This window comes from Saccopteryx leptura, chromosome 2 (genome assembly GCF_036850995.1).
Source record: "Saccopteryx leptura isolate mSacLep1 chromosome 2, mSacLep1_pri_phased_curated, whole genome shotgun sequence".
NCBI classification, from domain to species: domain Eukaryota; kingdom Metazoa; phylum Chordata; class Mammalia; order Chiroptera; family Emballonuridae; genus Saccopteryx; species Saccopteryx leptura.
In genome coordinates, this window is record NC_089504.1 from 364504207 (window position 1) to 364521937 (window position 17731).

General features: G+C 51.8%; 1 protein-coding gene across 5 annotated transcripts in view; it reads right to left on the reverse strand.

Moving 5' to 3' along the window:
- The window catches only part of LOC136392635 (adenosine receptor A2b-like), a 244372-nt gene that overhangs the window by 125333 nt on the left and 101308 nt on the right, over window positions 1–17731 (reverse strand). For all 5 annotated transcript variants that reach the window (XM_066364981.1, XM_066364980.1, XM_066364982.1 and 2 more), the window contains 2 exons: window positions 9812–11403; window positions 90–297 (listed from right to left, as the gene is read on the reverse strand). In XM_066364981.1, coding sequence (XP_066221078.1) covers window positions 90–297; window positions 9812–11403 — 1800 coding nt within the window. The remainder of the gene's footprint in view (window positions 1–89; window positions 298–9811; window positions 11404–17731) is intronic.

Genomic DNA, 17731 nt, shown 5'->3' on the forward strand with positions numbered 1-17731 from the left:
GCTCCCCGGAGCCCCCGCTCACTCACTCTCCAGCTCCCCGGAGCCCCGCCCACTCACTCTCCAGCTCCCCGGAGCCCCCGCCCACTCACTCTCCAGCTCCCCGATGAGCTGGTTGTTGTGGAGCTTGACGGCCCGGTGCTGCTCCACCTGGTCCTCCAGCTCGAAGATGGTCTCCTTCATGTCTTTGATCTCCGCGTCGCTCTCCGAGGCCCTTTCCTGCAGCTTCAGGCTGGTTCTGCTCAGCTGTTCGGCTTGACGGTCGCATATCTCCTTCAAGTAAGAGTAATCCTTCTCCACCTGAGGATGAGAGGAAGCTTCCCTGGTCAGGGTGACAGGAGGAGGCTCCCCGCACACGGCCGCACACGGGCATCGGGGCTCGTGGACGGCAGCCAGGGGAGCTCCTGGCACACGCTGTGCCCCAGACGTGCCCAAGGCTGTACACAAAGAAGTGTGACGTACGCAAAAGGACAGGGGGCTGGAATCTGTGTGTCCCTCCCTTGCTACCATCCTTCTCTCAGGCACCTGGGTAGCAGGACACTTGGCACTGGGAGGGAGGCTTAGCCCCTCCTGCAGGAGAGCCAGCCGGGCAAGCTGGGTGTGTGTGTGGGTGTGTGTGTGTGTGTGTGTGTGTGTGTGTGTGAGATTCACCCCGTATCTGCTGTGGGACAGCGCCACCTGCTGGTAAGTCAGAGACAACACCCCTACAGGCTGACATCTCTCGACAAACCCCACAGCTCTGTAACCATAAAGTACTTCGGCTACACTGTTTTTCTTTCCTTTTCTTTTCTTTTCTTTCTTTTCTTTTTTCTTTCTTTCTCTCTTTCTTTTCCTTCCTCCCTTTCTCTTTCTTCTCTTTTTATTTTTTAAAAGAAATATAACATTAAAATGCCATAGAGAATGCCAGCTAAAGGCACAGAACGTAGACATGTAGACACACCAAAGACAAAAACTCATTCTACCTTCTCAATTTTTTAATCATTAAACATTTAAAATACACAGAAAAGCATGCCCATCTGCTTCTCCATGCCTTCCTCTCTCCTTTCTCTCTCTCTCTCTCTCTCTCTCTCTCTCCCTCTCTCTCCTGCAGCCATGGCTCGACTGGGGCAAGTTGGTTGGCCCGGGGTGATGAGGATGGCTCCATGGCCTCTGCCGCAGGTGCTGAGTAACAGAGCAACTCCCAATACAGGCAGAGCATTGCCCCCTGGTGGGCTTCCTGGGTGGATCCTGATCAGGGCGCATGCGGGAGTCTGTCTCTCTGCCTCCCCTCCCCTCACTGAATAAAAGAAAAGGAAAGAAGAGAATAAGAGTTTTTATAGAGAACAGACTGGCAGTTGCCAGAGGGGAAGGGGGCTGGAGGGGCTGGGGGAAGAAGGGATAAGAAGTACAAACTGGTAGTTACAGAAGAGCCACAGGGATGTAAATGAGAGCATAGGGACTACAGTGCAATAATACTGTGCTGACTGTATAATGCCAGGTGGGTGCCTGACATACCAGGGGCCGCTTTATGAAGTACATCGCTCTCCAACCACACTGTGCTGTACACCTGAAACTAATACACACAGAGTAACACTGAATGTCAACTGTAACTTAAGAAAAAAAAAAGAGTCCTGGGGTCAGACCCGACTTTGAATTCCGCCCTTCCTCCATTTACTAGCCTGAAGTATAATATCTATGATGATTCAGTGAAATGAAATGATGGAAAGGCTCTAAGAGTGCCTAGCACATATAAAGCACGAAAACATTAGCTATTATTATTAAAATGTGATGAGATAAACTTTTATTTGTTTAACAGATGGATATAATGAGAGGGGCCTCCTGGTTCTGTTGCAAGTTCCTGTGATTCATTCCCTTGACTCATTCAACCAGTATTTACTAAAGACCTAATATACGGAAGAAGTCACCATGTTAAAATGATAAACACTGTAAAACTTAAATAAACTTGGAACGATGGCTTGAGGAACTTGACTGTAAGAAATGCGTTTAACTTTTTGTTGTGTCTGTTTTTACATCTCCACTTGCCTGCTCCTCCACTCCTGCTTAATTCCTGGCCCTGAAGGGGTGCGGCTGGCCGAGGGAGGGGGCGTATGGCCGAGGGAGGGGGCGTATGGCCGAGGGAGGGGGCGTATGGCCGAGGGAGGGGGCGTATGGCCGAGGGAGGGGGGGTATGGCCGAGGGAGGGGGCGTATGGCTGAGGGAGGGGGGGTATGGCCGAGGGAGGGGGGGTATGGCCGAGGGATGGCCGCCTTCATTCCTACTGGTCTAAGTGTGAGCTCCCTGACCCGCCACGCTGCCTGCCGGGGAGGGGATTATACGCTCGTTTAGTGGACACTACGGAAGATCGGGGGGCTAAACACCAGCATCCCACTGGGGAACTCTCTAGAGAACCTTCAGAGAGCCCATCAGGGAGGCTTCACAAGACCTCATCCAGGAGAGATAAACGCTGGCTGGGGTGACTGGTGCCAGAGGCCTCAGAGACAAGTCCCCAGGGTCACGTTCAAGACAGAGAATGGTGTTCCGGTCTCACTTCATGAGAGGTATTATTAACACGTGTAAAGAGAAAGCCAGGTCCCTGTAAAGCCAGTAGCCGTGGCCACCATCACAGCCGCCTGGCCCATGCAGGTTCACATTTGATTCGGACAGACGGTAATGAAACAACGGAGCCAAGAACTGGTGGGCCATTAACTTTTAATCCTAGCTTGCACCCAGCGGGCAAGAAATACACACAGTGGGAAAAACACTTCCCTTTCCATTCAGGGCTCCCAAAGCTATTGACTTATCCGAGTTTCCTAGAATCTAAGGTTTCTACCTCACCAGCCCTATTCACCTCTGTTCCCCATCTCCTTCTCTCTGCACAAATTCTGCACAAACTGGCTTCTCCTTCAGCACTGTGCCTTCTTGGCTGCTTCTCCTTTCCTCCACGTGGCCTTTCTCTGCTCTCCTCCAGCATGGGCTCCTCTGCCCCATTTTATAGTGTAGAAATCAAAACCTTTAACCCAATAAACAAACAGGAAAGTCTCTGATACAAAGTCACTTATCTGAGGCATAATAGGATTCCTCATGAGAGTGCACCACCCCACATCATGCAACAGTCAAGGGTGTGGGGAAAAGCTTAGGCTTAAAACTAAGCCTTAGGTTATAACAACCCTGCCTGCTTACAGCCTGTCCCCCACACCCAATGCAAACTATAAGCGAGCAAACATATAGATCATATTTATAAACTTATTCGACCAACAGTTTCCCACAAGGAACCCCGAAAAAGACCAGTGACGATGGCTCCGTGCAGAAAAGCAGGGCCACCCGCCTCTCTGATGAATCACACGGAAGCCCAGGGGGTGGAAGCCCAGCTTCTGTGGTTCTGGCCCCACTGGCAAGACCGCCTTCCTCAAACCTCAGCTCTCTCTTTGTCAAACCCCCTCCACACAGTTCAAGAGCAGAGCCCTACACAGGGAAGTTCCACCAGTCTCATGCCGGCACACGGCCGCCGTGTGTTATGGGCCACATGACAATCACATCTGTCCTCATAAAGGACGAAGGGGCGTTCTGGTATGTCGCTGATTCTTCCGAAGCTGCAGCTCCTGGCGCACAGCGGGCTTCAGGCTCTGCACCAGGCGGAGGCCTGTGACACATTTCCTGAGGCCACAGCTCCCCTCGGAGGCCGCCAGGTAGACAGCCTGCGGCCCTCCCCGAAGCTGCCTCAACGTGCCTGCTCTGGACTTCCGCGGGGGTGCAGGAGAACGGGCTCTGTTCACACAAGTTTCTTACACACCTTCTTCCCAGCACGAAGCTTAGGGCTCTGTTCTCCCAAAGCTGATACACTGTTGCCAGCCAAATACCCTGGGGAGAGGGGCAGGAGCTGTCCGGACAGCAGACACCTGAAAGGTCTACGTTTTCAGCTTAAATCTCCATCCTAACCAGCATTCCCAACAGCATTCGGCCCATGATTCATGGAGAAGTGACCCCAGGGTTCCCCTCAACTCTCCCAAAGCGATTCCCCAATCCTTCTGGGCCCCTCTGAGGTCCCAGGGCTCTTACACCAGAGATTGCAGCCGATCTGGATGTGGCAGCCTTCTGAGACACTGACCCCACAGAGCTGAAGGCTATTAATATTCACCTTCCAGGCCCTGGCCTGTTGGCTCAGCGGTAGAGCGTCGGCCTGGCGTGCGGGGGACCCGTGTTCGATTCCCGGCCAGGGCACACAGGAGAAGCATCCATTTGCTTCTCCACCCACCCCCCTCCTTCCTCTCTGTCTCTCTCTTCCCCTCCCGCAGCCGAGGCTCCATTGGAGCAAAGATGGCCCGGGTGCTGGGGATGGCTCCTTGGTCTCTGCCCCAGGCGCTAGAGTGGCTCTGGTCGCGACAGAGCGATGCCCCGGAGGGGCAGAGCATCGCCCCCTGGTGGGCAGAGCGGGGGGGGGGGGGTCGCCCCTGGTGGGCGTGCCGGGTGGATCCCGGTGGGGCGCATGCGGGAGTCTGTCTGACTGTCTCTCCCCGTTTCCAGCTTCAGAAAAAAACAAAAAACAAAAAAAATTCACCTTCCGCCCAGAACGGGAGAGCTGGGCACACGCAGAGCTCAGGGTCAACACTGCTCACCTCCGCGCGGTCTGCTGTGGCGGTTAACACAGGACAGACACTCTGCTATCTGCTTCCAGCGGTTCTATCCGAAAGCTCTACACAAAAACGTCAAGCGAAGCAATTTGGAACTGAAGAGTCAGAACTGATCCCAGGCACGCACAGAGGACTTCATACTAGACTACGTCAGAAAATCTGTTATTGTATTCACACCTCATTAAGGGAGAAAAACATTTTGATTCCATAAAAACTGTCAGATCATAGTAGATGTCCAAGAGCTACAGTACAGATCATCCAAAATGCATAAGATCCACAACAGATGCAGAAAAATCCAATCTTCCTTATAAAAATAAAACCAAATAAAACTCTTCTTAGTAAAAACATTTGCATAGGCCCTGGCTGGTTGGCACAGTGGTAGAGCATCGGCCTGGCATGCAGAAGTCCCGGGTTCAATTCCCGGCCAGGGCACACAGGAGAAGCGCCCATCTGCTTCTCCACCCCTCCCCCTCTCCTTCCTCTCTGTCTCTCTCTTCCCCTCCCGCAGCCGAGGCTCCATTGGAGCAAAAGATGGCCCGGGCGCTGGGGATGGCTCCTTGGCCTCTGCCCCAGGCGCTAGAGTGGCTCTGGTCGCGACAGAGCGACGCCCCGGAGGGGCAGAGCATCGCCCCCTGGTGGTCAGAGCATCGCCCCCTAGTGGGCGTGCCGGGTGGATCCCGGTCGGGCGCATGCGGGAGTCTGTCTGACTGTCTCTTCCCGTTTCCAGCTTCAGAAAAAAAAAAAAAAAAAAACAAACACTTGCATAACTCAATAAAGTGTATAGAGATTTTACTGAGTTATGTATAGATGGCCACCACACATCCTTAATGACAACATGTTGACAGCACTCCCTCTAGATAAGGAACGAGGCTGAGATCCCTCCGCGCTCACACTTCTATTCAACACTTAATGGAAAGGTGCTGCCCGTGGTCACAAAACTAAGGGGCAGCCAGGTCAGGAGGGCCCAACCTTTCCGCCTCCCGGGCCAGCACTTATGTCCTTCACTCTAGTTTTGTGTTGCAAGTCCTCCTATTTCCTCTGGGCATGGGTCCCTAATACATTGTATTTATTTATTTCATCTGAATTCATGGTTGCTGGTGGACTCGTTGATATTCTGGCATGGGACTAAAATAAGCTGTTAGTCTTCCTAGGAGGGCTGGGTTTTACTTTTTCTACAGTAATAGAAAAGGGCAGAAAGATTAGCACACGTTACTACCTCACGGCAATTACAGATCAATACGCCTAGGATCTTCTTCTTTTCTTTTTTTTTTCTTTCTGAAGTTGGAAACAGGAGGCAGTCAAGACAGACTCCCGCATGCGCCCAACCGGGATCCACCCGGCACGCCCACCAGGGGGCGATGCTCTGCCCATCTGTGGCGTCGCTCTGCCCATCTGTGGCGTCGCTCTGCCGCCATCAGAGCCATTCTAGCACCTGAGGCAGAGGCCGTGGAGCCATCCTCAGTGCCCGGGCAAACTTTGCTCCAATGGAACCTTGGCTGCGGGAGGGGAAGAGAGAGACAGAGAGGAAGGAGAGGGGGAGGGGTGGAGAAGCAGATAGGTGCTTCTCCTGTGTGCCCTGGCCGGGAATCGAACCCGGGACTCCTGCACGCCAGGCCAATGCTCTACCGCTGAGCCAACCGACCAGGGCCCGCCTAGGATCTTGATACATATAAAAGGAACTCTATGTGACACCATACCTCACACCTTTTACTTCAGACTCTTAACTCAAAATACTAGCTAGCCTGACCTGTGGTGGCGCAGTGGATAAAGCGTCGACCTGGAATGCTGAGGTCTAACAACTCTAATCAGACATAAAGATACAGAATATATGAATAATATAATAACTTGTTTTAAAACACGTTGTACCTCGTACAGACAATGCAAATGCTTTTCCTTTTTCTCCAAATTACACTTAGTTTATCCCTCTAAATCAGGGGTCAGGAACCTTTTTGGCTGAGAGAGCCATGAACGTCATATATTTTAAAATGTAATTCCATGAGAGCCATACAATGACCCATGTACATTAGGCATTATCCAATAAAAATTTGGTGTTGTCCCGGAGGACAGTTGTGATTGGCTCCAGCCACCCTCAACCATTAACATGAGTGGTAGGAAATGAATGGATTGTAATACATGAGAATGTTTTATATTTTTAACATTATTTTTTTATTAAAGATTTGTCTGCGAGCCAGATGCAGCCATCAAAAGAGCCACATCTGGCTTGCAAACCACAGGTTCCCAACCTCTGCTCTAAATTCTAGAATTTATTGTCTTCCTATAGCCAAAGCTGTACTAAAGGGCAAATTCGTACCTTTAAATGCTCTCATGAACAACCAAGAAAGGACAAATTTAAACAAAGAATTTTACTCAATAAACTAAAAAGAAACCAAGGACATCTACAAAAAAGCAAGATGAAAGAATTGCTTAAAACAGATTAGAAACAAATTAATCATAACTAGGCGAAGAGTAGAATTTGATAAGGTACGTTAGCTGGGTTTTGTACTCATAAAACATGGCATGACATACTCCATTTTTTCTAAGTAGGAAGATTAAATATGGTTAAGTATGTCAATACCAGTCTATACGCATGCCCAAACATACGTTAACTGGGAAAACATCTGAAAAGACATACAACAAAATGTTAGCGGTGTTTTGCTCCAAGCAGTTAGTTGAAAGGTAATGTTTGTTTTCATCTTTATACTTTTCTGTATTTTCTAATCGTTCTGTAATGAATATTCAATTTTGTGATCAGAAAGAAAGAAGCTGTTGTTTGTTTGTTTTTTGTATTTTTCTGAAGCTGGAAACGGGGAGAGACAGTCAAACAGACTCCCGCATGCACCCGACCGGGATCCACCCGGCATGCCCACCAGAGGCAACGCTCTGCCCACCAGGGGGCGATGCTCTGCCCTTCCGGGGCGTCGCTTTGCCGCGACCAGAGCCACTCTAGCGCCTGGGGCAGAGGCCAAGGAGCCATCCCCAGCGCCCGGGCCATCTTTGCTCCAATGGAGCCTTGGCTGCGGGAGGGGAAGAGAGAGACAGAGAGGAAGGAGGGGGTGGGGGTGGAGAAGCAAATGGGCGCTTCTCCTATGTGCCCTGGCCGGGAATCGAACCTGGGTCCCCCGTACGCCAGGCCGACGCTCTACCGCTGAGCCAACCGGCCAGGGAGAAGCTGTTGTTTTAAAATGCCAAATTATTTCTCGTGGACACACATATATATTTGATGTAATACCAACTGAAACACCAAAGAAACAGATGAAGGACTGAGAGAAGACCTCAAAAAGGTTGCCTGGGAGATGACAGATACATCTTGCGACAGAGTAACAGAAGGGGGGCTTATTCCATAGACATCACAACTTAATGTTGTCATGCTCCAATTAAAGCTACAGTTATCAATCGACAGTGCAAATGGGCACCTGGCTGCTACCTTCCATAGAACTGCTTCCATACTTTCAATAAAATGTGAATTTAAGGACACAGACAACGATAAAAACCCCAACACGACGACAGCCCAATGCCAGTATCAGGTTGCAACTCACTAATCTGAAAGCAGATGAAGCCGCAAAGCAAAATCCCCCAGCAGCTCATGGCAGAATCTCTTTCTTTAAACAGTCCCAACCCCTGACATAGGTGGGAAGACGTTTTCAGCCCCACTCACCACGCAACCCCTAAACCACAGACCCAGAGCTTAGAGAAAATGGGGAACTCGGAAGTCTATCACGTCCAGCACTGCTCTGTGAGTGGGCAGAATACTATATGACCACCCACCACCTTTATCATGTTCCTAAGGCTTCTCATCTTTTAAAGCAAAGAAGTGATCGTTTAGTTTGGCCTTGGGTCAGAGGAATAGCTTTCTAAGCAAAAAAAAAAAAAAAAGGTGAGGAAAGAGAGGAAATGAAGACCGGGTTTGAATTATCCAACACCTCGATGTCAGCTCTGGCACGGGCTCAGGGAAACAAGTCGTCTCATGATCCGCTGGTGGGAACAACCTGGGATAATATTCCTGTAGGGCAATCTGGCTAAACGCAGTGAAAGTCTTTAAAATGGTCATACTCTGATACAAGTCAGTGTCTAGGAATTTTTCCTAAGGAAATAATGAGAGCTATAAAGAAAATGCATTTATAATAGCAAAAGACTGGAAGGGAACACAAACAGTCAGCAGCCGGCAACTAGAAAAGTACATCCGCAACAGTTACGTAATAGAATACCAGGAGGTCTTTAAAATCACTTCAAAGAATAACAATGAGAATATGCTCAGAAAAACATTAAAATACCTCAAGTTAACAATACGTACAGGGTGATTCTAAAAAAGAACTGTATTTTAACGTGTCGGAAACAGAGACACATCTATCTGGAAGAAATAAAATAGTGGTGATATGACTACGTGGCAAGGAAATTGGGGGTGATGTTAATTTTCTGTTACAAGCAGCCCAAAGCAGACCTGGGTAACTCTCACTCCTTCTTCAAGACCCAGCTTTCCACCTGACCAGGCGGTGGTGCAGCAGATAGAGTGTCGGACTGGGACTCGAAGGACCCAGGTTTGAAACCCCGAGGTCGCAGGCTTGAGCGCAGGCTCACCAGCTTGACCACAGGCTCGCTGGCTTGAGCATGGGATCACAGACATGACCCCAAGGTCATTGGCTTGAGCAAGGGGTCACTTGCTCTGCTGCACCCTCCCCCCACCCACGTCAAGGCACATATGAGAAAGCAATCAATGAAAGACTAAGGAGCTACAACGAAGAAGCTTCTCATCTCTCTCCCTTCCTGTCTGTCTGTCCCTATCTGTCCCTCTCTGTCTCTCTGTTTGTCACACACACACACACAGACCCAGCTTACCATCACTTCTTCCAAGAAGTCCTCCTGCACTACGCTCTCCTTTCTCCCATCTATTATTCTTGGTGTTCCAACTTGGCACAAGATTCCAGGCTGTCCTCTTATAACGAACATCCTTTATCCCTGCCTCACACATAGTCATTGATCTGGTCCGCTATTCCCCGGGGACACTTTGAACTGCCTGTGGCCAGGCACTAGGGCGTGTCAGTTTCGTACCCCCCAGTCTGCCTGGAACCTCACAGATCTTCAAGCGGGAACGCTGGGCGCGCCAACGCAACTGACTAGGCAAAAGGTTCTCTGCGGATTTCAAGATCAAGAGGGGAAATGTACTAAAAGGATGAGTGGGTCAATACGGAGACAAAGAGATGCCTTCTTACCTTGGCTAACAGGCTGGAAACACGTTTCGCTTCCCCGTGCGCCTTCAGGACCTCCTGCCTGAGCTCCGCGCAGGACCGCTCCAGCTGATCTTTCTCAGCCCGGGCGACGTTCAGCATTTCCTGGACGTCGCAGCCCTCCGCCGCCGGCTGCCCCACGGGCTGGGTCTGCTGCTCGCTCTCCAGCTGGGCCTTCAGAGACCCGTTCTCGGCCGCCAGCCCGGCCACGGCCGCCGCGCGCTCCTCCAGCGTCTGGGCCAGCGCGCCGTGCTCCTGCCGCTCCAGCTCCAGGGCCCCGCGCAGCCGCTCGTTCTCCTCCTGCAGGCGCCGGACCGCGTCCGCCGCCGCCTGGTTCTCCTCCTCCGCCTTCCGCAGGCGGCCGGTCAGCTGCTGCTGGATGCTGAGCAGCTTCTCCCTCTCGAAGCGGCCCTGCTCCAGGATCTCGGCGCAGCGCTGCTCCAGCTCCCGCAGCCGCCCGCCCGGGGCGCCGGCCCCCTCGGCCTCCGCCTCCGCCCGCTCCTGCAGCAGGTGCACCAGCGTCTCCTTCTCCTGGATCAGCAGCTCCGCCCGGGCGCGCTGCTGGTGGCAGGACGTCTCCAGCGCCGTCTTCTCGTCCGCCAGCTTCTCGTTCTCGGCCGTCAGCTCCTGCACCATCTGCTGCTGGTCCGACAGCTCCTGCAGCGTGGCCTGCAGCTCCTCGGCCGTGCTGTGCTGGCTCTCCTCCATCCGCTGGATCCTCTCCGTCAGCGAGGCCAGGGACAGCTCGCTGGCGTTGTGGGGCGAGCTCCCCGTGGGGGAGCCCCTGGAGTCCCTGGAGGGGTGGTGGCCCGTGGCGGACAGGGGCCCCGAGGGACTGTCCGCCGTCAGGTGCTCAAAATCGGAGGCGTCCGGGGACAAAGAAGCTTTGGTGACGTCGCTACTTGAAGAGCCCGACGTCCGTAGCGCACTTTGGGGCAGGTGTTTTTTATCCTCGTCCATGTCGTCCGAGGACAGCGGCTGGCCCGTCGTCGGGCTTCCCAAGCTGGACTCCTGGGTGACGGACGTGGGACAGCTGCTATGATCACCGCCGGTGTGGCTGGCTCCTCCCTCCGAACTGGGCGAACGCTCGAAGTAACTCAGTTTCTCCTTCAGGGCCCGGTTTTCTGCCTCTAGATCAGCAAGCTCTCTCTGGAAGTTCTTGTTCGTCCCCTCGAGGGCCCTTCCCGGGGGTTCTGAGTCGCCTGGCAGGACGGAGGTCTCATCCGCCTTCGGGTCCGAAGCATCGTTTCCTTCGGGGAGTGGCGCCCGCCTCTCCCTGCACTTCTTCAGCTCGCTCCGCAGCCGGTTGATCTCGCTGTCTTTGGCTTTGGCCTCGGCCAGAAGCTCCCGCACCTGGGACTCCAGCGCGGCCTTCTCGGCCCCTTCATGCTCCTGCTTGGGTCTGGCACACGCAGGCCTCAGGTGCTTGGTGGGGGTGGGCGTGCTGGAGGACGTCGGACTGGGCACCGGCTTCTTCGGGTTGGCGGGGCCGCGTGGCGCCGTTCTCTCCCTCGAGATAGTGGCCGAAAGTTCCCGAGGAGCTGGGATGCCCGTCCGTTTGGCCGTGGTCACAGCCCCTGGAGACAAAAGTGGACACCAGTGAAACAAAGCAAGCGCTTGTATAAATGAAGCCCAGATGACTTCGCCGGGCGCAGCGCAGCCCACGGGGAGGCTGTCCCCCGCGTCCACGGCCTCCCTTTGAGATGACCGCCGGGTTCTGACTGGGGCTTCTCCGCCCCCTCCCACAGCCCCACACTGTAGGGAAGGCTGACTCCAAGCCCGAGCGACTCAGCATAACCCCAGCCCCAGCCACAGCGACTCAGCATAAGCCCAGCCCCAGCCACAGCGGGGGTTCAAGCCCCAGACGCCCCCCTCCACGAAGGTCAACGGAACACAAGGAAAGGCTTCCTGGGTGAGCGTCTAAAAGATCACTGGACAGGAGTCAGGAATCACGTAAAGCCTGGGAATGGCTGGCAACCATCCTGTCATTGGGAGAAGGTGAGGACCAGAGAACAGAAAGAAAGAAGAAAGAGAAATTCTTCATCGCACCGGGCATTCGCTCAATCAACCAACCCAATGCCTGGCCTATGGCGGGCCTTCCAGTTTACAGAGGCCAATAACTACCCTTCACAGAAGTCACCCTGAGTTGGGTTTTCTGTAACTTGCAACTTCGTACATCTGAGCTGACAACCTTGACAGCTAAACAACAGTCTTTTGACAAAATAAGATTTCATATGAATTCCTCAATAAGTACTTAAAAAATTCATTATTCACCTATTTTGACCAAGCACAAATCTAATTAAGAAATCAAGGCCCTGGCCGGTTGGATCAGTGGTAGAGCATCAGCCTGGCGTGTGAGAGTCCCAGGTTCGATTCCCGGCCGGGCACACAGGAGAAGCGCCCATCTGCTTCTCCACCCTTCCCCCTCCCCTTTCTCTCTGTCTCTCTCTTCCCCTCCTGCAGCCAAGGCTCCATTGGAGCAAAGATGGCCCCGGCGCTGGGGACGGCTCTATGGCCTCCACCTCAGGTGCTAGAATGGCTCCAGTTGCATCCAAGCAACATCCCAGATGGGCAGAGCATCGCCCCCTGGTGGGCATGACAGGTGGATCCTGGTTGGGTGCATGCGGGAGTCTGTCTGACTGCCTCCCGCTTATAACTTCAGAAAAATACCCCCCCCAAAAGAAAAGAAATCAAAAGACTCAATAACACTACAAAGAGACTGATCTTGTCCTACTGCTTTTAACATCAGTAAAAACGGTGTGCTTATTTGTATCCATATATAAACCAGAATAAATGGGATAAGGGCATACTACAAAAATCAGTGGTACAGCTTTAAATGTTAAAGGGACTCCCATAATATGGAAAGAATATAGACTTTAGAATACTAAATACTGCTAAGCCTCTGAGAGTTAAGTGCTTTTAACGTTTTTTTTCCTTTTTCTGAAGCTGGAAACAGGGAGAGACAGTCAGACAGACTCCCGCATGCGCCCGACCGGGATCCACCCGGCACGCCCACCATGGGGCGACGCTCTGCCCACCAGGGGGCGATGCTCTGCCCATCCTGGGCGTCGCCATATTGCGACCAGAGCCACTCTAGCGCCTGGGGCAGAGGCCAAGGAGCCATCCCCAGCGCCCGGGCCATCTTTGCTCCAATGGAGCCTTGGCTGCGGGAGGGGAAGAGAGAGACAGAGAGGAAGGCGCGGCGGAGGGGTGGAGAAGCAAATGGGCGCTTCTCCTATGTGCCCTGGCCGGGAATCGAACCCGGGTCCTCCGCACGCTAGGCCGACGCTCTACCGCTGAGCCAACCGGCCAGGGGGGTTAAGTGCTTTTAAAAGTTCAACAATAAGAAAGGCTCAACTGTCCTACTGATGTACAGAAAAACCATGCTATTCTTTTTTTTTTTGTATTTTTCTGAAGCTGGAAACGGGGAGAGACAGTCAGACAGACTCCCGCATGCGCCCGACCGGGATCCACCCGGCACGCCCACCAGGGGGAGATGCTCTGCCCATCGGGGCATCGCTATGTTGCGACCAGAGCCACTCTAGCGCCTGAGGCAGAGACCACAGAGCCATCCCCAGCGCCCGGGCCATCTTTGCTCCAATGGAGCTTTGGCTGCGGGAGGGGAAGAGAGAGACAGAGAGGAAGGAGAGGGGGAGGGGGGTGGAGAAGCAGATGGGCACTTCTCCTGTGTGCCCTGGCCAGGAATCGAACCCGGGACTTCTGCACGCCAGGCCGACGCTCTACCACTGAGCCAACCGGCCAGGGCCACGCTATTCTTTTATACTGACTTTTCAAAGTAAGTAGCTGGGAAGGTCAGAGTAGACCAGACACATTTATTGCTTACTTGCATCATACTGGATATGCAATGAAAAAAAAAAAGACATTTAATTATTCTTGTTAAAGGAAGATTAAAATCACTCAGCAATAAAATGTTTCATGAGCGCCGGAGCTCTGGAGTGGAGTCCTCTTGGCCAGGACCGTAACAAAAACCGGGAGATCGTTGAAGTTTCGCCCAAAACTCTAGTCAGATCAGGCAAAACTGAGAGTCCGGGACTGACGATCACAGAGGCACCTGCCGTTCCTAATAACGCTCCTAAAACGAAGGCTCCCTTTCAACTGTCTGTCGGGTTCGACGACGGCCGGAACTAAAAGGAGACAGCTACCAACCCAGTCTTCATTTCCAGCTACCGTCTTTGCCGCCAGACCTTTTTTGGCTTGGAAAGCGACTTCCCTGACCCAAGGCCAAATTAAATGATCACTTCTTTTATTTAAAAAAAAAAAAAATAACCCTTCGTTACATGATGAAGATGGTGGGTGGTCGTACGATATTCTGCCTGCTTACAGAGCGGTGCTGGGACATGACACAGGTGACAAGTTCTGGTTAAACCCCCACCTGTCACAGCAGGAGTCGACACAGCGTCTAAATTTGAAAATTAAAGAGCAGTATCGGGAGAACGAGAAGACAAGTCACAGGACTGAGAGAAAATATTTGCCAGGGACCTGCATGAAAAATTCTTTGTACCGAAAATGTACAAAGAATTCAACACTCAGAAAATGAACAACTGAGGCTCAGATCCTGCCCTCAGCACTGCAGAGGAGAAGCAGCCAAGATGGCGGAGTGAGTGCTGAAGGAGAAGCCAGTCTGTGCAGAGAGAAGGAGATGGGGATCAGAGGTGAATGAGGCTGGTGGGGCCTTTGATTCTAGGAAGACTAGGATGAGTCAGTGGCTTTGGGAGCCCTGAATGGAAAGGGAAGTGTTTCCCTCTGTGTGTATTTCTCACCCACTGGGTGTGTGCTAGGATTAAAAGTAGTGACCCATCAAAAAAAAAAAAAAAGAAAAAAAAGAAAATGAACAACCTAATTCAACCTGAGCAAAATACACACAGTGCTAGATTTATCAAGGGTACCACTTTGTCAGTTATATACGTTGTCTCACAACGATGCTGGACACCTGAAATGAATATATTTAGTGTCAACTGTCATGGGCAAAATATTTGAATAGGCACTTCCCCAAAGAAGACATACAGACTGCAGATAAGCATATGACAAGGTGGCTCCACATCTAATGTCAGTAGGGAGTTACAAATCACCATGACGATGAGATACCTCAGCACAACTACTAGAACGGCTAACACCCAGAAAGCCAACAACACCAAACACCGGCGAGGACGTGGAGCGGCAGGAACCCTCACGCCTCACTGACCGGAATGTAAAATGGTACAGCCACTTGGAGAAGGCGGGTTGCAGCTTCCTATAAAACTAAACATACTCTGGTCATAATCCAGCGATGGCACCCTGTGGTATTCAGCCAAAGGAGATGACAACTCACGTCGTCACAAAGACCTGCACGGGATGCCTGTGGCCGCTTTGTTCACGACCGCCGAAAGCTGGAAGCAACCAAGGTCTGTCCTTCGGTCGGTGAACAATGGGTCAAGTGCGGTACACCCAGACCGTGGAATGTTACTTGGCGCTAAGAAGAAATGAACTATCTTTTTTTTTTTTTTTTTTTAATTATTATTATTTTTTTTTCTTTTTTTTTTTTTCATTTTTCTGAAGCTGGAAACGGGGAGAGACAGTCAGACAGACTCCCGCATGCGCCCGACCGGGATCCACCCGGCACGCCCACCATGGGGCGACGCTCTGCCCACCAGGGGGCGATGCTCTGCCCATCCTGGGCGTCGCCATATTGCGACCAGAGCCACTCTAGCGCCTGGGGCAGAGGCCACAGAGCCATCCCCAGCGCCCGGGCCATCTTTGCTCCAATGGAGCCTTGGCTGCGGGAGGGGAAGAGAGAGACAGAGAGGAAAGTGCGGCAGAGGGGTGGAGAAGCAAATGGGCGCTTCTCCTGTGTGCCCTGGCCGGGAATCGAACCCGGGTCCTCCGCACGCTAGGCCGACGCTCTACCGCTGAGCCAACCGGCCAGGGCCGAACTATCAAGCTAAGAAAAGCCATGGAGAAACTCAGTGCATATCACTGAGTGAAAGAAATGAGATTGAGAAGGTAAATGTGGCATGATTCTCACGACGACAGGACGTGCAGGAAGAGGCAGAAGTGTGGGGACGGTAAAAAGATCAGCTGTTGCCAGAGCTCTGAGGGGAGGGAGGGATGAATGGGCAGAGCACAGAAAAAGTTTAGGATAGTGAAACTATTCTGTGTAATATTTAATGGATGGACACATGTCATTATGTATATTTGTCCAAACCCACAGAATGTACAATGCCAAAAGTGAACTACGGAGTTTGGGTGACCAAGGGTCAATCAGTGTAGGTTCACTCACTGCAATGAGTGCACCACTCTGGTGAGGGATTCTGATGGTGTGGAAGGCTGAGGGGGGGAGCAGGGGTGTATGGGAACTCTACTTTCCACTCAATTTTGCTGTGTTAAAACGGCTCTGAAAGTCTACTTAAAAAACAAGCAGAGGCCCTGGCCGGTTGGTTCAGTGGTGGAGTGTTGGCCCGGGGTGCGGATGTGGGTTTGATTACTGGTCAGGGCACATAGGAGCATAGGAGAGGAGCCCATCTGCTTCTCTACCCCTCCTCCTCTGGCTTGTCTCTCTCTCTCTCTCTTTCTCTCTCTCTCTTCCTCTCCTGCAGCCATGGCTCATTTGGAGTGAGTTGGTCTTGGGCTCTGAGGATGGCTCCATGACCTCCACCTCAGGCACTAAGAAGAGCTCAGTTGCTGAGCAACAGTGCAGCAGCCCCAGATGGGCAGAGCATCGCCCCCTAGTGGGCTTGCCAGGTGGATCCAAATCGTGGTACATGCGGGAGTCTGTCTCTGCCTCCTCCCCTCTCACTGAATTAATAAAAAAGAGAAAAACAACCAGCAGTATAAGCAGAATGGAGTGGTTACCTTTGAGAAGCAGGATGAGAGACAGGAAGGTGTAAGGTCACAGCAGCCTCGTTTTTCATACATGCTTTGCCCTGTGTCTTTTTTTTTTAAACCTGAGCACATACTACCTGGATAATAAGAGTCAAGAAATAAATGTGAATGCCTGCAAGTGGGACACAGAAGGAGGTAATCGTCAACCTGTTCTTTTTATGGGCAGGGCTGATCTTTTGGACTTAGAACAAATGAGATAAAAGAAACAAAGTTTCAGGAGGCACAGCAACAGAGCGGGGACATAAGGAATCACGTCTGCCATCAAGTCTCAGAGCCCCACCTGGCCCGTGGAATAATGTCGTTTCTTTCCAGAGTTGGACTGTCCTTTGGGGAGTGTCAATGAAGTGTTTCCTAGAGAACAATGTGCATCTCATATTAAAGTGACTGGAAACTCTCTTTGCAAACCAGACGGAGGAAAAAACCCCACAAAAGTATCCATATATACATGAACCACATGACTTACTCATTTGCTTCCTCTGTTAAAAGCAAACAGTGAGGTCCATGTTTAGAGATGGTTTTTATAACAGGATTATATGTTTTCTATCTTGTTTTCAATCAATGAGAGGAAGGAGGTAGAGAGAGACTCCTGCATGTGCCCCAACTGAGATCCACCCAGCAAGCTCACTAGGGTGCAATGCTCTGCCCATCTAGGGCATTGCTCTGTTGCTCAGCAACCAAGCTCTTCTTAGCACCTAAGGCAAGGTCATTCAGCCATCCTCAGTGCCTGGGGCCAACTCACTCCAATAGAGCCATGGTTGAATGAGGAGAATGGAGAGAGAGAGAGAGGAGAGAGAGAAAGAGAGAAGGGAGAGGAGGGAGGGTGGAGAAGCAGATAGGCACTTCTCCTGTGTGCCCTGACCAGGAATCAAACCTGGGACATCCACACACCTGGCCGATGCCCTACCACTGAGCCAATTGGCCAGGACTCTTTTTTTTGCAGAATATCAAAAATAATTTGCTCACATCCCACTTGCTCAGCTACTTGGGCTAGAGTTTAAAACACCTGTATATCTGCATCTTTCTCTT